Source organism: Megascapheus bottae, chromosome 24 (genome assembly GCF_031878675.1).
Source record: "Megascapheus bottae isolate mThoBot1 chromosome 24, mThoBot2.hap1, whole genome shotgun sequence".
NCBI lineage: Eukaryota > Metazoa > Chordata > Mammalia > Rodentia > Geomyidae > Megascapheus > Megascapheus bottae.
In genome coordinates, this window is record NC_143532.1 from 20,146,348 (window position 1) to 20,169,376 (window position 23,029).

The 23,029-nt window shown below is 41.9% G+C and overlaps 1 protein-coding gene across 2 annotated transcripts; it reads right to left on the reverse strand.

The window, feature by feature from the left end:
* Positions 1–1,453: 1,453 nt before the first annotated feature.
* Positions 1,454–22,988, reverse strand: Ogfod1 (2-oxoglutarate and iron dependent oxygenase domain containing 1). Of its 2 annotated transcripts, XM_090357617.1 has the most exons (13): positions 22,771–22,988; positions 19,885–20,030; positions 17,618–17,664; positions 12,470–12,570; positions 9,614–9,730; positions 8,984–9,075; positions 8,675–8,803; positions 8,290–8,403; positions 6,107–6,186; positions 5,424–5,731; positions 3,426–3,548; positions 2,517–2,575; positions 1,454–1,853 (listed from the first exon to the last, which is right to left on the reverse strand). In XM_090357617.1, exons 1-13 carry the CDS (start codon positions 22,922–22,924, stop codon positions 1,692–1,694), a joined length of 1,632 nt encoding a protein of 543 aa, XP_090213743.1. In that variant the 5' UTR covers positions 22,925–22,988; the 3' UTR covers positions 1,454–1,691. The 2 variants fall into 2 exon arrangements, with proteins under 2 accessions (XP_090213743.1, XP_090213744.1); XM_090357618.1 differs by lacking the exons at positions 17,618–17,664; positions 22,771–22,988 and having other exon boundaries at positions 19,885–20,019.
* Positions 22,989–23,029: the final 41 nt, after the last annotated feature.

Consider the following 23,029-nt stretch of genomic DNA (forward strand, 5'->3'; position numbering starts at 1 on the left):
TGTCCTGATCGGGGTGTGTTTTTCCCCGTCCCTCCTACCAGTCGAGAGGGACTGGGGGCGAAGGACCCAACAGTACTGGCCTAACACGAAACCTTGGTCCCATCCCTAGTATCACACAAAGCCACAGAACATTTAAAAAACAACAAAAACTGGATGTGGCGCTCAAGTGGTAAAGTGCTAGCCTTGAGAGAAAGTCTAAGGACAGTTGCTCAGGCCCTGAGTTCAAGCCTCACGACCGGCAAAAAAAAAAAAAAAAGCGAAACTCATTTAAATGCAAAGTTGAGAGAATTATTCCTCACAAGTTTGACGATATCAGTGAGAAAGGTAGACAAGAAGTTTAAGAGCCAAAGTTTTCCTGTTTATTACATCCCATCTCACACAAATGATAGCAATGGCAGGAAATAGGAGGACGAATAGAAATGGCAAAGGTATGCGGTGTGAGAACAGCATCTTTCCTCCATTGACAGGAGACAATACGAGCAATTCTGAGGAGAGAACAGGGATGCATTCTTTTACTAGAGCCTTGGAATTTTGGTATGGTTTCTTAGCAGCAGATCTCTTAAAGGGGAAGAAAAGGCAAGTCCTATAGTTGATCTTGCATGCAGCATTCAGGGAAACAAACAAAAGCCATACATGAAGCTAAGACTCAAGGAATCAGGGAGAGACCGCATCATGAAGCAGCGGGCACCTGTAAACAACCACATGTGGCCATAAACGCCTGTCTCTATCAACCTGCGTTTTCTGAGGGGCGATGTGGTTTTTAGCCCTCCTCCAAGGGAGCAACGTACAAGGAGTCTACTACAAGTCACTGGAACAGCCAGCCCACACACAGTGGGATAGAGGGATAATAATTATAATGAGTCAAATTGTATCAGAACTTGAAGGCCCAGAAGGATCAGAACTAAGGTTTTGTGATTTTTCTAGACCAGTGTGATTAGGAAGAATACAATTTGCAATGGCTTATGAGTAAAGAAAAATCACTGGGAACACTGAGGGACTTGGAGGCACCCGGGCAGTAAGTCAATCAGTCACACCACATAATTATACTGAGGAGGAATATTCATAATCACGTTAACACAATAGTAGAAATGAGAAAATAAGAGCTGGGAGTTACTGTGCAGTGGGCACAGAGTATTCACTGGGGAGATGGGAACATTTTGGATACTGATGATGACTCTAACAATGTGAATGTACTCAGTATTATAAGGGATCTTTTTTTGAGTGCAGTTAAACTAAACAAATGATTAAACTGACCAGGTATGGTGGTACACACCTATAATCCCAGCCATTGGGAGGCTGATGCAAGTGGCAAAACCAGATTAAGCTCTATAGCAATTTTTAACCCTTTCTCTTCCCACAAAAATCCCTAAAGTAAAAAAAAAAAAAAAATTTGAAGATGAAAAATCTAATGAAAATAAAATCCCCCTTTTTAAACTTAAACATAGTGCCCAACTCAGACATTTCATTTTATTTAAACACAAGTTTTCCCTGTGCTGCCCAGGCTGGCCTCCAGCTGAAAAATCAGCCTCAGCCTCCTGCCCGAGTGTTATGATTACAGGCATGTGCCATCAGCCTGGCAAAGACAATCAGTTTTGAGAAGAATGTCCACCCGGCCACCTGTACACCACGCACAGCTCTTTCAGCCTTCCTAGCACTGGCGAAGCTTCACTTTGTCAATTTGCCCAGTCTTGTTATTCGTAATAGACAAATGCAAAGTCCCAGAAACCAGTCCTGTCTGGCAAGGTTTTCTTTTGTTCTAGGCTTCGGTGGTTAATATACTTGACAAATTTCAGAGTTTCCTGATCTCTGTAGACCAATGCGAGGCAATTGTTTTCTGGACTCACTGTTAGCAGCTGAAATAGGCAAACACAATGACATATCAGAACACAGCTCATTCTCAACTCTTCAGTGATTCACCATGGAACAGATGGTTTCCATGGTAAGTGATTAAGCAGGGGATAGGGGATCCTTTAGCAGAGGAGAAATCTCATCTTTGGCTGTCAAGACAATTTTCTAACACGCAGCAAATGCTCAGAAGTTGTTTTTTGTTGGTCATGGGGCTTGAACTCGGGGCCTGGGTACCATCCCTGAGCTCTTTTGCTCAAGGCTAGCGCTCTACCACTTTCAGCCACAGAGCCACTTTTCGTTTTCTGTGGTTAATTGGAGATGAGAGTCTCACGGACTTTCCTGCCTGGGTTGGCTCCTCGGATCTCAGCCTCCCGAGTAGCTAGGATTACAGACATGAGCCACAAGCACCCCTTATTACTACATAAAAAGATTTGTGGGAATATATTATGAGCATCTTAATTTGTTATTTTTCAATAAGATAGGATACATAAGATAGGTGATTATTTCTTAGCATCTTTCTTCTATGCTCAGTATTTTCTTGTAGAAATCAGAATCACTGTCAGGCAGGCCAGCATGGATTTATCACCTGCAGACTCTGGCTGAGGTCTCTGAAGAATGAAAGGTTTGTCAAGAACTGGAAGGAGAGTTTACCATCAGAAGTAACATACCTCTTCATCTTCACCTTTGGCAATGTAGGAAGTAAACCCACCATATTCTGGCTCCCAGCCTAACAAGATGAAAACAAACATTACTCAGCTCTCACCAGCTCCAGGACTTGTGCACTAGTTCCTAAATGCTTCCTTTCCGAGATAGCTAAACTGGAATATGGGTATATGTCAACTACTGTTGAATAAAGGAAATAAGATAAATATATGTTGGCCAGGCACTGGTGGTTCATGCCTGTAATCCTAACTACTCAGACGGGGGAGGATTGCAGTTCAAAGCCGGACAGCCTGAGTAGGTTGGTGGACTCTTATATCCATATTAACCACCAAAAAAAGCCTGAAGTAGAGCTGTGGCTCAAGTGGTAGAGCATTAGCCTTAGGTAAAGAAGCTCAGGGACAGTACACAGGCCCTGAGTTCAAGCCCTAGGAATGGCACAGAAGGATATCTGTATAAAAACTTTGGCCCTGGGAGACGGAGAAAATTATGATTTGGACCATTTCAAATGCCCCTTCCCTGTCTCTATCATAAAAACCATATTCTAATAGCTTTCTAATGTGAGATTCTGGGATCTTGGTCATTAATTACATTTTTTTTTTTTTTGGTTCATTGGCAGGGCTTGAGCTGGGCCTGGGCACTGTCCCTGAGCTCTTCAGCTTAAGGCTAGTACACTATCATGATGAGCCACAGTGCCATTTCTGGTTTTCTGGTGGTTAAGTGAAGAGTCTCAAGAACTTTTGTGCTGGACTGTCTTTGAACTGCCATCCTCAGATCTCAGCCAAGTAGCTAGGATTACAGGGGCAAACTAACCAGCACCCAGCAACAAACTACTTGTAATTGTTTTAGCGATAGGGTCACCGGGAGAGACGGCGCTCCCTCTACAAGTCCTTCACTGCTATTTTCCTCCCTCTTACCCTCACAGCCACAGTAGAAAAGTAAGTCCAAGGCAAATTCGGTCTTGCTGTTGTCATGGACTAAGGTGTAGTGACCAGGCTTCCACCGCCTCAGTTCTCCTTGGCATGTAGGAACACTTGACTCTAAGGAAAAACAAGACAAAACAGAAGAGCTAGAACAAAGTCTAAGTAACATGGATGGAAATGCCAGACTGCAAGGGAATGGTAATTAGGAATGATATGTCACTAGAAGAAAGCATTCCCATAAACCTCAGTTAACTAGCTGGTTTACCAGCTACTAGTCTTACAAATGACTGTTAGGAATCAGGCATGACTGATTATGAGGGAAAAGGCTGAATTTCAATTTCTTTGTAATAAGTATAAATGATAGAATAGAGATTTAACTACAAATAAATGAATAAATAGGCAGAAATAATGACTGGCAGAGCTAGATCTGACAACAAAAACGATTTTTGACTATACTGGGGTTTGAACCTGACCAGGCAGACACTGCCACTTGAGCCACTTTGCCAGTCCATTTTTGTGTTATTTTCAAGACAGGGTCTGGCTTTTTTTGGGGGTGGGGTGGGGGGTGGGAGTGAGGTCATGGGGCTTGAGCTTGGCCTGGGTGCTGTCTCTGAGCTCTTCAGCTCAAGGCTACCGAGCTACCCTTGAGCCAAGTCCCACTTCCTGTTTTCTAAAGGTTAACTGGAGATGAGAGTCTCAGGTCCTTTTGTGCCTGGGCTGGCTTTGAACCTTGACCCTCAGATCTCAGCCTCCTGAGTAGCTAGGATTACAGGAGTGAGGCACTGGGCCCTGCTCAGGGTCTGGCTTTTATGCTTGTGCCAGACTGAGATGAAGTCTCGGCCTTTAACTGTGAGTCCCTCATTTCTACCTCCACTGTACCTGGCAGTGTGTGTTTGTGTATATATGTGTGTTAGTCTTGGAGCTTAAACCCAGGGCTTGGACTTTGAGAGCTTTTTTTTTTTTGGTAGTCCTGGGCTTGAGCTCAGGGCCTGAGCACTGTCCTTGGATTTTCTTGAGGTAACACCTATCTTTACCAGTTTAAGTGCTGGGCATGGGCGCCACTCATCAAGGAAAACTAATGTTGCACAGTGAGGAGGTCTAAATTATCTATGGGGGTTCCTGTATCATGTTGCCTCTCTATGTCTACCTTTCCTCCCCCCCCTTCCTTTCTTTCTCCTCCCTCATCCTATGCTAGACTGTACTCAAACACAATGTCTACCTGCCTCAGTCTCATAAGTGCTGGGATTACAGAAGCATGCCATCATGCCCAGAATGTTCATTTTTTAATGTTTCCTGTCTTTTTTCCCCTTCCTTTCATCTTATCTGAAAAAAATCCCTCTGGCTGTAATTACTTCCCTTTAATTAATTATCTGTCTGAATTCAAGCAAATTTTCCCAGGCTACTTCTGGTTTTCAGTAGAACTAAGCTGCTAGCCTTCATCTTCTTTATCTCCTAGTGGTATTTCTGTCCAGTTTGTACTACTCTTAGTCCAATAAAATACACTGGCTGTTTCCTACCTAGAATGCGCTTCCCATAGATCCTTTTTGTCATTCAGAGCTGAGCTAAAAGTAGTAGCTCCTCAGGCTATAATGGATCAGGCACTCATCTGAGGTGTAGGTTATTCCTTATCTTATGACCTAATTTTATTGCTAAGTATTTAACGTTATCTGATGCTTTGTTATATGTGTATCAAACTTGTCATCCCCTACCAAAATGTAAGCAACTGAGAGTGGAGAATTGGTCTTGTTCTCTAGTTCCTGAAATGAGGCTTTTGAGACAGAATCTTGGTATGTGGCCTAAACTGGCCTGAACCTGTGATTTTCCTGCCTCAGCCTCTTAACTGCTGGTATTTTGGGCATACATTACCAACACCGGGACTCAAATGGAATTTGAGCATCTACAAGAGTAGACACTCAAAAAATATTTGCTAAATGTCTGCATGGTAACTGGATAACGGAAATAAATTAGGACAGCTCTTTAACACCAGCTTACCTCTCTTTGCTTCATCTTCCTCTGGATCTGAATCTGTGTGTTCACTGCTCTGCTGGCTGCTGTGGACAGCTGCCTGATTCTTCTCAGGCTCTGAGGAGGTGTGGCTAGTACCTTCTTCAGTGCTACCAGCAGCACAGGTTGCTTCTGCCTCTATTTTGTCCTCAGTCTCATCTTCTGAAGGGGCCAAGAAGTGAAGTTTCAGGCCTGTGAAGTTGGAGAGCAGCAAGAACAATGCCTCGGAGCAAAATAGCTCCATGCAGTCCTTCAGGATGTCAGGGAGCTTATTCTCGTCAGCTTTGTCATAAAACCTGAAAAGCAGCAATGCCAAGTTCACCAAGCCTCACAAAACCACACATGGAATAAAAGCTGCATGTAATGGCTAGGAGTGTAGCTCAAGTGATAGAACCCTTGTCTAGCAAACACAAAGCCTCTAGTTCAATCCCCAGTGCCACCTAAAAATTTCAAAGCAAAACCAAAAAACCCACATAATCATTAGCTTTGTGCTTCTTTTCTTAAATCTTGGCATGGCTACGAAAACAAGTCATGACAATGGTAAGACTCTATTGAGGGCCTGCTACTGGATGTTTCTTGAAAGAAAATGTTAACTAAATGTCCCATAATTGGATGTGCATGCAGCAAAATGGTAGGTGCTGAGCACAGATGCAAAGGTCTTATCTGTGTACCTTTTGTTAGGGGGACCACGGCTACTCCATTCGACATCTCCTTTCTCCAAGGCTTCACAGACCTTTGCAAATTTCTCAGGCTGAAAAACAAGCCAGTAAAGAACCAGTTAGTGGGCTGGGAATGTGGCTTGGTGGTAGAGGGCTTGACTAGCATGCATGAAGCCCCTGGGATTCCTCAGTACCACATAACCAGAAAAAGCCTGAAGTGGTGTTATGACTCAAGTGGTAGTGTTAGCCCTGAGCAAAAGAAGCTCAGGGGCAGCGCCTAGGCCCTAAGTTCAGGTCCTAGGACTGGCCAAAAAAAAAAAAAAAAGTTAGCAATTCTTTTTGTTTCTACACTACCTATCAGACTGGCAGCTCTGCCAAACACCAGGATGGCTGATTCATTCCTAAAAGGGCCATTTAATGTTCTTTCTGACAAGAAGGAGCAAAAAATTTCATTCTAATTTAGCCTTAGTTAAATCAAAGTGCCATTTGGACCATTCTTTATATCATTTGCCAAATTACTGGTTTTATGAAATAAGGATCATAATACTGACTCTCTCACTAATAAGATAGGATGAAAAAATTAAACTGCTTTAATCATTGTCCAATGAAATTCTTGGCAATGAAATTTTTGGTATAACACAGATATTCTTGATCCCAGCTTATTTCCTCATTTAAATTGAGAAGTAAAGTACAATGCAAGGTGGCTTTCTATTGAAATACCCACAAGAATCTTTACCTATTTTATCTTTACTGCAATTTTCCAGGGTGTCCTACTAGCTCCTACCAGCTGTTAATACATGAATGAGGAAGGGGCCCACAGGACTAAGTAAGCTCAATTAAATAGGTTAACTATAATGCTCCTCAAATTTCCAAGACAGAAAATATAGAGGATTCTTGCACTGTACTTTTTATGTAGGGCGAGCTCTTGGGAATACAATTCCATGACAAGCACCATCACTTGTAAGGTCATAATAGCACATTATCTCCCTTCCATTTACAACAACCTTGCAAGAAAGACAAGACAGGTATTATCCCAGTACAGTTGACAATAAATACTTAGGTGGTGCACTGATGCCTCATGTCTATAATTCTCTCTACTTAGGAGGCTGAGATGTGAGGATTGAGGTTCGAAGCCAGCCCAGGTAGGAAAGTCTATGAGACTCATCTTTAACCACCAATAAGTGGGAAGGAGAGCTGTGGCTCAAGTGGTAGAGTGCTAGACTTGAGCAAAAAAAACTCAGAGAGACAGCATTCACACCCTGAGATCAAGCCCCAGGACAGGAATAAAAGGAAAACAAAACAAAACAATGCTCAGAAACCAAGTGCTGGTGGCTCAGGCTACTCAAGAGGTTGAGATCTGAGGATTAAGGTTTAAAGCCAGCTTGAGCAGGAAAATTCTCGGAGATTCTTAGGTCCAATTAACCAGAAAAAAGCTAGAAGTGGAGTTGAAGTATGATTTAAGTGGTATAGTGCTAGTCTTGAGCAAAAAAGCTAAGGGAAATCACTAGGTCAAGAAGGCACAAAAAAACAACCCCTCACTCCCAACAAAACAACTTCAGAGGCTTAGTGGTTTAGTCAAGTTATTAACACCAAAACCAGGCATAAATTCAGGGTTTCTGACTTTACATCTCTTTCCACTAAACCCGTTTCCTCACCACTCCGACCCATTAACATAAAATATGTTGACCAACAATTAGAAACCGAATACTTCCAGGTAGTGTTGGCTCATGCCTGTGACCCTATCTACTTAAGAAGGCTGAGATCTGAGGATTGTGGTTCAGAGCTAGCCTGGGCAGGAAAGTCTTGTGATCTCTAATTAACCACTGGAAAACCAGAAGTGGAACTGTGGCTCAAAATAGTAGATAGTCTTGAGAAAAAGAGTTCAGAGACAGCACCCAGGCTCTTAGTTCAAGCCCTATAACCACACACATATACAAAAAGAAGTCTCATACTGAAATAAGTGCCATCTTCATTCACCAAATGAACAGAAAGGTAACTAGGAAATAACTCCTTTTCACGACACAGGATTGTGTGCACATGTGAGTACCACTAGGCCTCTGGTGGAATCATCAGGGGGGGAGTTAACCCACTAAGCACACAACTGAAAAAAAAAACTCATAGTGCTTCCATTCTTCCATTCAGGGAATACTGCATGCCAACAAGATAAGCAGAGCCAAATGTGCTGTCTGTCCTACCTTAAGAAATTCTTTCAGGAGAATTTCAGACCTTTCTTCAAACTCTTCTTGAATTTGAACTTGGTAATCCATATCCAGATAAGTAGGGTTGATCCATTCATACAGAATTTCATGCTTAGAAAGAAGCAGTAGATGAATTAATAATTCCTATGAGTTTTTACATCATTTCGTGTTGGTAAATCCTCACCTGTGTCTCCTATTAAGACTAAAGTGCCGGAAAACTCTGAAAGACATTATCAAAAGTTTAAGAAGTACTAAAGTGTTAATTTAAGAAGTATTGAAGAAGTTTTGAAGTCTAATCTAATGGGAAAGAGTTTATTTAAAATATTTACAATGACTAATTGCTAGAGTTTCTCAGGTAAAAATTCTAGTAATTTGTCCTTACATCATGAGGTATGTGAGGGTTCCGAGGAATAAGGGGTTCAAAGTAGGTGGGAGGCCTGGTCACTGAAGGACCATGAAACCAGCCACTTATAGACAAGCGCGACGTTTCTTCAGACAGAACTTCAGACACCTGCAAGGACAAGACCAGCAGCCTATAAACACAAAGTATGAGGAAGGAGGGAGATACAGCTGAGGCACATTCAAGGGTTCTTCAACCTGGTCCAACCGGAAGCTGTCATGTTTAGACAGTGGGTAACCAGAAGGCATGGTGACCTTATTACTCTCTATATTTGTGGCTTACAGTCTTTACCTGGTGAAAGGATACTGGAGACACTTCAAAGAAAACCAGTTTGTTCCACGAAGGGACAAGAGACTTGACAATCTGCTTTGGCTGAAAGTGTTCTGCATCAGGAGAGAACACATTCTTTACTCATTACCAGTAACCATTTTCTAGCTGTCTCATTTCACTCTTCTACCTGCTTTACTCTCACTTCACATGTGCCGTGAGATGTGTGTTATTACCACATCACCTATTTATTAATGATGAGGGCTGGAGGAAGTTCTGAGCTTCTTGAAGTCAGTTTTGGTATGAGTCACTTAAAGAACACCTCCCCACCACACACACACACACAACTTCCTGTCAAGTAGGGCAGTCCTGGCAGATTCATAACCACAGGAAGCTTTGTATGTGTTCTACCCTTTCCTGATCAGGGTCTCCTAATTTCTCATCTGAAATTGATTTACTCTGCTTCAGGAGTAATGATTACTTCCAGCACAACTTGAAGAGGTGGGCTGGCATTAATTCTCCAGAGGTGGCCATCATAATGAATGGCTCTCATCTCCTATGGCAAGGACTTATATGTAAGAATGGTGATGTGGAGCAACTGGACTTTCAGTTACAAGTGGGCCACTGGTGGTGGTGAGCATGCACTTGTCCTACCGTCAGTGCTGTACAGGTCCAGGGTACCCCCCAAGCTGACGTCCCAGGAAGGAACCAGGTAGAGAATAAAGGCAATCCGCCGCCCTTCCAGCTCATCATCATGGCAGAGAAGGGCATCTGCAATAGCGTTATGCATACTTTAGAAATTTGCTTACTGTGTTGATGCAATGTCAGCTCAAGCTTTAAAATGACACTATTTCTACTATTCTGTAAGTATAGAAATAAAACCTAGAAAACAAGATAAATAGCTAATACTGAAAACTGCATAAACAGATGGATAATACAGCTACTATAAACGTTTTTGCATATAGTCTTCCAGGGCAATATATGCCACTATGCCCAGATCTAGATCTATCTTGATTTTTATCTATCTTTTTTTTTTTTGCCAGTCCTGGGCTTGAGCTCAGGGCCTGAGCACTGTCCTTGGACTTTCTCAAGGCTAGAGCTCTACCACTTGAGCCTCAGCACCACTTCCAGCGTTTCTGTATGTAGATGGTACCAAGGAATCGAACCCGGGTCTTCGTGCATGCTAGGCAAGCACTTCAACCACAAGGCCAAACTCCCAGCCCTCTATCATTTTTTACTAATAGAAAATCTATACCAATGGACTGAATGAATAATGGAGAAAAATTTCTTTGTAGTAGAATGATAATAAATGTTGGAGAAATTACTGTATGATAAAAATCACCATTTGGCAACTTTCATGTGATTTAGCAAGGAACATCAGTAGATGCTAAAATAAGTGAACTAAAGTTTGTGAAAAATGAGATCATCTCATAGTCTTAAAGGTATCTATCACATACTGACATGGTAGCCAAATACGATTATTTAGTCAAATAATCAGAGTTAATATGTAATATGATACAAACTATTTACCTCCTAGGAGGATGCTGTGAAAAGAACACATTAATTCTGTAGTATTCATGCCAAAAATACATGACTGAATCTAATTATAAGACAATATCAGACGAATGGAACAAAGTATTAAAAAGTAAGTCTATACATCTTCAGGAACCTCAGGATCATAGAACTCCAGTTTAGACTGGGAAGTCACTGTTCTAGGCTAAAGGAGACTGAAGAGACAGGACAAGTAAATGTAATAGGCAAGCCTAGACTAGATCCTTAGATCCCTATGCCTTGAACCTCATCCCCACTTCCTCTTTTCTAGTGATAAATTGGAGATAAGAGTCTCACCGTTTGCCTTTAGTGCCTGTGTCCAGGGCTGGCTTTGAACCTAGATTCTCAGATCTCTGCCCCTGGAGAAGCTAGGATCACAGGCGTGAGCCACTACCTGCCCAGCTAGATTAGATCCTTTTGCTATCAAAACCCAACAGATTCTGGAGGGCAATCTGGCTGTGACTCATCCCACCAGTACCAGGGTGACCAGGGTGACCGGGTTATTGTGGCTCATATCCCAATCCTCCCATATTGCTCCAAATCTGTGCACTTGATTAAAGAAGATAATCTTCCCTGATAGAGGACTGTTGTTTTGTGGTCAAAGGCATATGAGTAGCTGTGCTCCCTTGTAAGAATCTCTGAATAAGGTCTCAAGGATCAAATAATGAAATGTGACTGGGGGCTGTGGATTAGAGAGGGATAATGGATGGCTGTTAATTTCCTAATTTGATGGTTTGTGGTATGTTATTGGAGTTACAAAAGTACATAGGGTTTGTGGAGCATAATGACCGCAATCTACTTTGAAGTAAAACAGGACACAAATAAATTATCCTATCCATTTTACTTTTCTGTAGGTTTGAACTTCCTTCAAATAAAAAACCCAGAAGTTATAACAGGCTTTTCATGTAGATTACCAAGTTATTCTAAAAAAAAAAAAAAAACAACAAAAAAAAAAACGTAACCAGTTAATACTTACCTAGCCGGTGGATAAGACTAAACCCAAATCAAAACTTTATTTAGTAAAATTAAAAAACAAATATTTTTTTCTTCCTCAGTGAAAAGCCAAACTTAAAAAAAAAAAGGGTTTCATTAATATCACCAAGCAGGTGACAATGGATACTTTTTTTTTTTTTTTTGCTAGTCCTGGGCTTGGGCTCAAGGCCTGAGCATTGTACTTGGGTTTTCTCAAGGCTAGAACTCTTATCACTTGAGCCACAGCACCACTTCCGGCTTTTTTCTATGTATGTGGTACCGAGGAATTGAACCCGGGTCTTTGTGCATGGGAGGCAAGCACTCTACCACTAGGCCAAACTCATGGCCCCGACAATGGATACTTTTGATGAAGGAAGAAGTGATTATCATAGCTTATATGGTGCGTTTTGTCCCAACAATATGTTCAAACTTTTTCCCTTAAGCAAACACTATTTTTGAAATACAAAAAGGGAAAATTGCACTGAGAGCAATAGTTGTTTCTTAGGAAGTCTAGCAATAGAATTCATAATGTTACCTTAGTATTTTGTGATACTGTATGCAAGGGTGTTATGTCTGTGTAATGTGAAAATTTTTCTGAAAATACTACCAAAAGCTTTCATCACACTCTGAAAGAGAAGCACTCCTTTTCCCTGCCAAGATAATAGCTAATTGTATAGACATTTGAGCTGATTTCTTTTCATCATTGTAGAATGAAAACCTTTATATCTTATTTTATGTATGTGTGTGTGTGTGGAGGGCTGGTCCTGGGGCTTGAACTCAGGGCTTGGACTCTGTCCTTGAGCCACTCTGTGCTCAAGGCTAGCACTCTACCACTTGAGCCACAACTCCACTTCTGGCTTTTTCTGTTTATGTGGTACTGAGGAATCAAACCCAGGGCTTCATGCATGCTAGGCAAGCACTCTACTAAGCCACATTCTCAGCACAAGCCTTTAAATCTTACAGACATTAGGGCTTTATCTTCCTTACCAGTGAACTCATATTTGGCACAGGACATGTCAATGGTTGATTCCAGGGCAATGTTAGAAATGTCAGAAAGCCAGGTCCGGAAGTCTTCAAACAGAAGTTTCCTAGAAGTATGAACAAAAGATAATCTGTCATTTCATAGAGTGGGCGCTATCTGGATTTGGGCCACAACCATTCATTCCTAGAGGTCATACTTTATTCAAGAGACTCATTCTTAGATTTTTTTCAAGAGATCCTGAGAACTGTTCCTTAGTTTAAACTTGCATAGTTTAAGAATAATGTTCCTTAGCTACTGTAGCTCTGAAGTCTCATTTATTTCATTCTTTTAGTCATTTATTCCTCCTAAATTTAAAGTATGTCCTACCAAGGGAACACATTGGCTTTTGTTACAACAACTTATCATATCATCATTTTACTCTATCTGATTTTCAGATGTTTTCAATAGTATAGTTGGAAAGACTGTTTTTTTTTTTCTTGTTGTTGTTTTTTTTTTTTTTTTTTAAACCAGTCATGGGGACTGAACTCAGGGCCTGAGCACTGTCCTTGGGCTTTCCCAAGGCTAGAACTCTACCACTTGTGCCACAGTACCACTTCCAGCTTTTTCTATATATATGGGATGGAGGAATCGAACCTGGGTCTTCATGCATGCTAGGCAAGCACTCTTACCACTAGGCCAAATTCCCAGCCCCAGAAAAGCTGCTTATAAAAAAAAATTCCAACACCAAATTTATGGGTTTCTTTCCATACTGACAAATCTTCTCTGAAACTAGCTGCACATCCTACAATTCAATTCTGATTCTACTTACCAGGAGTTAATACCCAGGATTACCCCCAGTTTTGGATACCAATCTAAGACCAGATTATGAGCTGGTCTTCCAACTGACTGGCTATCAATGAGAGATCCCTGTAATACCAGTCTCAAGTTCACTCATTGGCTAGAGAGTTTACTTACTGCATTACTAGTTTATTTTACTTTTATGTTGGTCATAAGGCTTGAACTCAGGGTATAGGCACAGTCTCTGAGCTCTTTTTTTTTTTTTTTCCCCTTATCTGTGGTGAGACTTGAATTCTGGGCTTGGGTGCTTCCACTAAGCTCTTTAGCTCAAGGCTAATGTTCTACCATCTGAGCTGCAACATTACTCCGGATTTTCTGGTGGTTAATTGGAGATAAGGTTATCACAGATTTTCATGCTGGGCTGGCTTTTGTGAGCCTCAGATCTCAGCCTCCTGAGTAGCCAGGATTACAGGTTTGAGCCATGAGTGTCCAGCCAAACATATTTTTTTTTTTTTTTTTGTCATGGGGCTTGAATTCTGGGTCTGGGTGATATCCCTGAGTTCTTCAGCTCAAGGCTCAGGCTCTACCACTTGAGCCCCAGTACCACTTCCCCTTGAGCTCTTTGTGCTAAAGACTCAAGTGTTCTACCACTTTGAGTCACAGCTCCATTTCCAGTTTTCTGGTGATTTGAGATGAGTCTCATGGACTTTCTTGCCTGGGTTCGCTTTGAACTACAAGCCTCAGATCAACCTCCTGAGTAGCTAAGATTACAGGTGTGAGTGGCTTTACTAGTTTATTTTAAAGGGTATAACTTAGGAACTGATGGAAGAGATTCACAGGACAAAGGACTAGGGGATGGGCACAGAGGTTCCACGTCTGCTCCAGGCACATCACTTTCCCAGTTTCCCCATGTTTCCAAAAGCTCTTCAGTGAGGGATTTCGATGGAAACTTCATTAAATAAGCATGACTGATTAAACACTAGACCACTGGTGATTAGCCAACAGAGTGCCAGCCCATTTTGTTTTCAGGAAGTTGGGGTGGTACAACTCTCTTGACTAAATAGCACTCCTCCACCTCCATCTTTGGGGCTTTCTAAAAGTTACTTAATTACCATAAACTTAGATTCTCCATCTGCCTTAATCGATCTGTTTCTTTAAAATACTTTTGGCAGTGCTAGGGTTTGATCTCAGGACCTTATTTCTAGGAAGACCCTTTGCCACTTGAGCTACATCCCAAGTTCCTGTTTACTTTTTTGAGACAAGGGCCTTCTATAGCACAGACTGGCTTTGATCTCTCGAGATTATAGTAAGGTTTTTTTCCCCATGCAGCAGGTCTATTGTACCTTGATGTATGTCAACATTTTCAGGGATTTCAGAAGTTTTGTGCCAAATATGGGGATTAAAATCAAATATGTATTTCCTGTTATAAATAGTATTTATTACATGTACTAGCACCACCATTTAATGAATAATTAGATGACACTGTTATATAAGACCATAATGACTTTAAGTGGCAATAGCAGTGAATACTCAACTAAATGCACAACTGGTAAAATCTTTTGTAGAAGTTCTTATGCTATAAGGGAACCAGCAAAAATGGTTTCTATATAAAGATTTCTTTCTGTCTGTGTATCCCTTCTGGTGATATTGCAATTGAATCCCAGTTCTTCACAAATGCTAGACAAGTATTTTACCACTGAGTTACATTCCCAGCCCCTAGAGATCTGTCTAGTAAACTATTGTACCTTTTTGATCATGCTGGAGTTTGAATTCAGGGTCCTGTACTTGCTAGGCTAAATGTTCTACCACTTGAGCCATGTGTCCAGCTTTTCACTGATTTAAAACTCAGTCAGGAAGTGGCTCTGTGGCTCAATGTGGTAGAGCGCTAGCCTTGTGCTGAAGAGCTCAGGGACAGCACCTAGGCTGAGTTCAAGCTCCACGACCAACAAAAAACAAAACAAAGCAATAACAAAAAAACCCTCAGTCGGTATAACCCAGTTTGTACTAAGGTAAACTAGTCAAGGATTTGACTAGGCTAAAAGAACAGTGGGGAGTGTTAAGGGGAGCAGGGACTGGCGCCATCCAGAATGCCTAAGAGTTCCCCCGCCCCATTGTGGAAGATCGACAATGGTACAGCCCAGCCACCTTGACATCCCCAAACCCCTCAATGAGGAGGGATATCTGGTACAGCCCAGCCACCTTTGCCCTTCTAGGGAGGGGCAACCTTGACCTTCTCCCTACCCTCCATGAGGAGGGATATCCACTTGGGTGGGGGTGGGCCTGCTTTGTGTGGAAACCTTCCCAATTTGCCCACCAACTCCAACTAAGGTGATAGGGAAATTCAAACACTGGGCTGTAACCCTATTGGCTACCTGAGTGTGGCTGGAGCTGGCAATGGTCCCTCTGTGTATGTAACTATCCCATTGGCCACCTGTGTGGCCAGGTTCGACCGCATGGGTTTTGCCCTTAAAAACCCAGCGTGAGAGCTGCTCGGGGTTACAGTGTCAGCTCCCGAGTCTGCACTGTGTCCCTGGCCGGTCAGTTCATCATCTATTTCCCCTGGCTGGTCAGTTCATCACTACTTCCCCAGTAAATTCACCTTTTTATATGGAAAAAAAAAAAACAAAAAAAAAACCTCAGTGAATTTTATCAAATTAAAAGTGCTTTTAAAGAATTTGTTGTAGGGATGGGAATTGGCTTAGTGGTAGAGTGCTTGCCTAGCATGCATGAAACATTAGGTTTGATTTCGTGGTAACAGGTAAACAGAAAAGGCCAGAAGTGTGCTGTGGTTCAAGTGGTAGAATGCTAGCCATGTGCACAGAGAGGCTCAGAGATAGTGCCAAGTCCCAGAGTTCAAGCCCCAGGACTGGCAAAAAAAAAAAAGAAGTATTAGCTCAAAGTATGTATGTATTTGTATCAGTCCTGGGACTTGAATCCAAGGGTAGACACTGTACCTGTGTTCTTTTTGCTCAAGTCTATTACTGTTCTACTGCTTATACTACAGCTCCATCTCCTGTTTTCTGATGATTAATTGAAGAATCTGACCTTTTTCCCCTAGGTTAGATTTGAATTGTGATCCTTCGATTTCTGCCTCCTGAGAACTAGCATTACAAGTATGAGCTGAAAGCTCCCAGGCTCCTTAATATTCTTTTGATTACCCTAATCCAAATGTATTTAATTGAAACTAATTAAATGGGAATGATATTTAGCTTATAACTAAATTTCTAGTCTATAGTCCAGGTGAGATAAGAGTACACCTGCAATCTTAACTACTCAAGAGGTAGAGAAAGAAGTATTTTAAGACCAGATTTGGCAAAGTTAGTAAAGCCCTATCTAAAAGACAAAATGTCTAAAGGTGTGGCTCAGTGGTAGAGTTTTGCTCAGCACATAAAAGACCCTAGGTTCAATCTTTAGTATTCTTACTGCACCTCAATTCTTTAGGATGATCTGCAAAATTTCACTATGAAATACCTTTTTTAGGTTCCATACATAGATTTCAGTTTCCTGAGTTGCTACGATTATAGGCATGGCACCTGGCTGAAGTTGAAAGTTTTATCAATAAGAATTTGTGGCTCACGTTTGTATTACTAGTTACTCAGAAGGCTGAGATCTGAAGATTACAGTTCAAAGCTAGCCTGGGCACTAAAGTCCTTGAGATTCTTCTCTCCAATTAACCACCAGAAAACAGGAAATGGTGCCATGGATCATCAAGTGGTAGAGTGATAAACTTGAGCTTAAGAGCTTAGGGAGAGTGCCCAGGCCCAGAGTCAGAAAACAGGAAATGGTGCCATGGATCATCAAGTGGTAGAGTGATAAACTTGAGCTGAAGAGCTTAGGGAGAGTGCCCAGGCCCAGAGTCAATCCCACAACCAAAAAAAAAAAAAAAAAAAAAAAAAAAAGTGGGCAATAGTCAGATGCTAGTTTCTTCATCTTTAATCCTAGTTATTCAGGAGGCTGAGATCTAAGGATCACAGTTTGAAGTCAGTCCAGGCAGGAAACTCCTTGAGGCTCTTACCTCTAGTTAACCACCAAAAAGAAAGCCCAAAGTGGAGTTGTGCCTCAAGTCTTAAGAGCAAAACAGTTCAGGGACAGCACCCAGCCCCTGAGTTCAAACCCCAGGATAGGCACACACACACACACACACACACACACACACACACACACACACACACACAATTGGGCTTTGGACCTTGGTATCAATCGGATTTGGATTGAATCCTATCTCCCTTAATTTTAACTGAGTAGACTTGAAGTTTCTCAGTTTTCTTCTCCTGTACAAAATAGGATGTCAACAAATACTATGTTGTAACGTTTAATGTACTTACCACTCTGCCTAAAATATATTTGATACCCAACATATATGGTTACTTGTTTACCTTAATGCTGAAATATGAGGCTCTCTTCTTTTCTTCAAATCATCAGACTTGATCATGGAAAAGCAAAAGATTAAAAAAAAGTATTTCCTGTTAGAACGTAATAGATGCACAGGGTAGACTAGGGAAGAGTCTGGCAGTAACACTATATTTAGAAGCCTGGATAACAAAGCCAACTGCCTGCAAGGGTTTGATACATGGCACTTCCATCTGGTAGTGCTGACTTTGTTATGTGGTTTAGTCTTTCTAGAGTATTCAATCAATTGACAGGTAGATATCTAGAAAATCTGTTAGGGGGGATAAACATTAAGCAAAAGTAGATTAGAGGGCCGGGAGTTTGGCCTAGTGGTAGTGTGCTTGCCTAGCATGCACAAGGACCCGGGTTCGATTCCTTGGTACCACATGCATAGAAAAAAAACTGGAAGTGGTGCTGAGGCTCAAGTGGTAGAGCTCTAACCTTGAGAAAGTCCAAGGACAGTGCTCAGACCCTGAGCTCAAGCCCAGGACTGGCAAAAAAAAAAAAAGTAGATTAGAATAAAGGTGGCAAATACATAGGAAAAATCTGCAGGATAAAGAGAAATGAGGAATGCTGAGAGTTGGGAATAGTCTGCAATTGTAAATGGAGGTGAGGGTGGACTTCAGTGAGGTGAAGCAAGCCTATCAAGCCAGTGAATGAGGCAGAGCAAGTGGAAGAACAATAGAAAATGATGTTAAAAAGGTAAGGGGGACCAGAAGTTTGGCTTAGTGGTAAGAGTGCTTGCTTAGCATGCATGAAGACCCAGGTTTGATTCCTCAGTACCACATGCATAGAAAAACCCAGAAATGGTACTGTAGCTCAAGTGGTCAAGTGCTAGCCTTGAGAAAGTCCAAGGATACTGCTCAGGCCCTGAATTCAAGCCCTAGGTCTGGCAAAAAAAAAAAAAGAAAGCAAAAAATGTAAGAGTAAGAGGGGGTTTCATACAGCTTTTACTCAATGAAATGAGGAATCAATGGAGATTTTAGGCAAAGGGGCAATAATGATTTCATTTACTTTTAAAGTAAAATTCACATAAAACTTTCCACTTTCAATTTTCATAATTAAATGTTTTGATGTATGTGTTCATCACATCTTTGTGTTTACAATTTAACAGGGTTTTTTTTGTTGTTGTTGTTTTTTGTTTTGCCAGTCTTGGGTGTAAACTCAGGGCCTGAGGACTGACCCTGGATTTTTTTCTCTCAAGGATAGAACTCTACCACTTGAGCCTCAGCACCACTTCTGGCTTTTCAGATCTAGGCCACTGCCTACCCCAGGGAATGGGTGTTGTCCCTGAGTTCCTCAGCTCAAGGCTACTTCCCTATCCTGGAGCCATAGCCCCACTTCCCATTTTCTAGTGAAAAATTGGAGATAAAGAGTCCCAGGGTAGGAACCTCCATTCTCAAATTTCAGCCTCCAGAGTAGCTAGGATTACAGGCATGAGCCCTGCACCCAGCAGTGGCTCCTACATAGTGACTACTATAAGTAATGCTGCTTTGGTCATTTTTAAGTGAACATGTTTTTGTGCTGAACCCTTTGAATTTTTCCTTCCGTCCTGAATGTGCTTTGAAATTTACTTGGGTCCACTTACATTTTCAAAGAACACAATGTTATTGTGTAAGATGGTAGGAGTGGGATACTGGTTATTATACTAATAGACAAAGACTCACTGCCTGCTGGCAGTGGAAGTGGTAGCAAGTGTTTTTCTCTGGATAAATTATGAAGGTAGACAGAAAATTTTACCAATACACTGGATAAGAGGGATGAGAGAGAGGAAGGAGTCAAGGATAATTCATTTTGGCCTGAAATCAAGGGGCCGTTAATTGAGATGGGGAAACATAAAGGTAAAACAGATTCAGGTAGGGAAGATTAGGAAGATTTTGGTATAAGAATTAAGACCTTTGCTTTGTACTTGACTCCACAGTATAATGCATCATTTATTAGCTTAATGCATTCTTTAAAATTTTATCTGTTCTGACACTATCATCTTAAAGTCTTACAGGGAAGAAATTGTCAAAATTGTCTTAAAATAATTATAGCACCTAACACATAACTATCAGTTAATTATGTTAACAATATCAAGGCAAGGACCAAGGCAAACCCAATCTAAAATCTAGGTCTTAAAGATACTGTTATGAAATGATAACCCCTATGTACATTACCTTTAAGTAACAATAAAAAAATTTAAGAAAGATACTGATTTTACAGCTCATGAATGTCTGAGCTGGAGGAGCAAATGCATCAGGGAAATAATTACCTGCTGAAACTTATACAAATCGTTATACTTTTCATGGAAGTCCAAGTTCAAAAGTTCCTTCTGAAGCCCTTCCAAGAACTCTTGACTTCGGATGAAGTTTGGGATCACACAGTGAAGAAAAGGTTCTGTGTCCATGACAATAGCTTCTGTTGGAAAGGAAAATACTATGGTTGTCTTCCCTTTTGTATTTATTTATTCATATATTATTTGAGACAAGGTACCATATCCCAGGCTGGTCTCCTAAAGATTCTCATACCTCTGTTTCTCAAGTGATGGGAAAAGAGATATGCACCACTATACCCAGCCCCTCTGTATCTTTAATCTCCAAGTAATACACCAGAGAAGACATTAAAAAAGAACGGTCATACATTTTTGAGAACCTAACACTTAAGTCTAAGACTGGGGGAATAATTTTAATCTATCTTAATTTCCTTTTTACTTTTAGACCTTAACTTCTTTTTTTTTTCTTTTTTGTTTTTTATTGTAATTAGTAAAAGGGTTACATGATATTTGCCAGATAGAAGGTGCATTAATTCACATACATTGATACCCTTTCACATGTCTTGTAGACCTTAACTTCTAAAGGTACCGTGCTTAAAATGCCAGTCCTTAAAATGGCTATAACTGATGCCATTAAATTGAAAAAAAGCCTTTTTAACATTTTTTTATTTTTCTTCTCTTCCTTCCTTTTTATTTTTTATTTTTATTTGCCAATCCTAGGGCTTGAACTCAGGGCGAGGGCACTGTCATTGGGCTTTTTTAAGGCTAGAACTCTACAACTTGAGCCACAGCACCACTTCTGGTGTTTTCTGTACATGTGTACAGAGTGGTACCAAGGAATTGAACCTGGTCTTTATGCATTCTAAGCAAGCACTCTTACCACTAGGTCAAACTCCCAGCTCAAGAACTTTTTTTCTTCCTTTTCAGTGGTAGGGCTTGAACTCTGGGCCTGGGCTCTGTCCCTGAGCTCTTCAGCTCAAGGATATGACCCTACCCCTTAAGCCACAGTGCCACTTCCAGTTTTCTGGTGGTTAATTAGAGATAAGAGTCTTATGGACTTTAATGCCCGGACTGGCTTTGAACCTTGATCCTCAGACCTCATCCTCCTGAGTAGCTAGGATTACAGGTGTGAGTCATCAGGCCTGGCTCCCAAGGACTTTTTTTTTGCCAGTCCCGGTGCTTGAACTCAGGGGCTGAACAACTGCCCTTGGATTTTTCTCAAGGATAGAGCTCTACCACTTTAGCCACAGCACCACTTCCGGATTTTTTCTATGTATGTGGTACCAAGGAATCAAACCTGGGTCTTCGTGCATATTAAGCAAGCACTCTACCTCTAGGCCAAACTCCTGGCTCTCCCAAGATCTTTTTAAAAACAAATAAATGAGCTGGGTGCGTTGGCTCACGCATGTAATCCTAGTTACTCAGGAGGCTGAGATCTGAGGATCAAGGTTCAAAGCCAGCCTGGGCACAAAAAGACCTGAGATTCTTATCTCCAATTAACCTTGAGAATAGGGAAATGGGGCTTGGCTAAAGGGTAGGGCAGTAGCCTTGAGCTGAAAGCTCAGGGACAGCGCCCAGGTCCGAGTTCAAGCCCCATGCCTCACCCCACCCCCACACAAAATGTTTAATGATGACTGGATTGGACATATTTTTGATTCAGGATTCATCTTCCCCAGACTTAAAAGAACAGTAATTAGAAAAATGAGATTAGCAATACTATGTGGTAATTTGTCTTCAACTCTACCTCAGGTTTCCTGGAGTTTTGGTGCCTTAAAAAAAGAAAAATCAGTTCAAGCACAACGTCTTTTAATTCTTTTTAACTCTACCCCACCACTGCTTCTACAGGCTCCAACAGGCTAGATGACTATTACAAGGCCACTACTGCCTACTAAATGTCTGGCTCAGTGGTGCTTTACATGAATCCACTCATTTCAACTCAACAACTCTGGTGTAGATATTATCACTAATGTCATCCATAGATGGGAGCACTTTATAACACTAAGGTAACCCTTTGGCTTTGCTTGCCTCCAGAACAACCAGGATTCACCTCTCCAACGCACTTGAAACCAAAACAAACCTTGTGGAATACTTTGGGGAGCAAAGTTCATAGCCTTAGTTTTTGGTCAGTAGTGGATCTTGAACTCTAGGCCTGGACACTATCCCTCAAGGCTAGCCGCTCTACGGCTTTGAGCCACGGCGTCATTCCCGGTTTTCTGGTGGCTAACTGGAGATCAGAGTCTCTCGGCCTTTTGTGCCCGAGCTGGCTTTGAACCCCGATCCTCAGGATCTCCGCCTCCTGAGTAGGATTACAAGGCGTGAGACACGTGCGCCTGGCTCAGAAGTCATCTTCTGGAAGGTGGTGACTTCAAAGATGAGTCTGGAATGAATGCCTGGTTAAACCCCCAAGACACTACAGAACATGACTTTTACTCGAAAATTACATAAGCAACTCAAATGTTCAATGATTCTACTCATGGAGATATTTGCTGACGCTACACGATCCCTATTTAATAACCATTAATTAATCCCACGGAAGCTTGGAGAAGTCAGTCTGCTGCCCCAGGGTGCACAGTGAGGATTCTAAGTCGAGGACCTACGGTTCCAAACCAAGAACGCCCCGCTGCCGCTCCGATTCAACCCCTTACACATTTCTAGGCCCTCGCTTTCCCACAATCTCGGGCCATCACTGCCCACGTTTCAAACCGAATTTCAAAGGAAAGTCAGCAGCACCCGAGGCAAGAGCGGTCGTGGCCTTTCCGACCCCGCCTTCTAGGCAGCCCGGCGCTCGGCACGAGCCTCCCAAGCCTTTTCCAAGGCTTCCAGAACCTCCGCGGCTCCCCCAGCCCTTCCCCCTCCCCCCCCCCCGCGACTTCCCCAGCCTATTACCGTGACTGAAGGGCGTCCTGTGGCTCCACGCCTCAGCCACCTGCTTTTTCACACCATTTTCCTTCACAGCGTCCGAAAACGCTGCTATCACCTCCTTCTTTTCCCTTTTCCTCACCCAGACCACGTCGAACACAGCAGGCCGTTTGCCACTCATTTCTCAAGGTAAGAAGCCGCGCGGCGATAGTCAAGCTGCCATTTCCCAGCTGGAACTACTCTTCCCAGCCTGCCCCTTTACCCACACTCCCCAGCGCCACCCAAT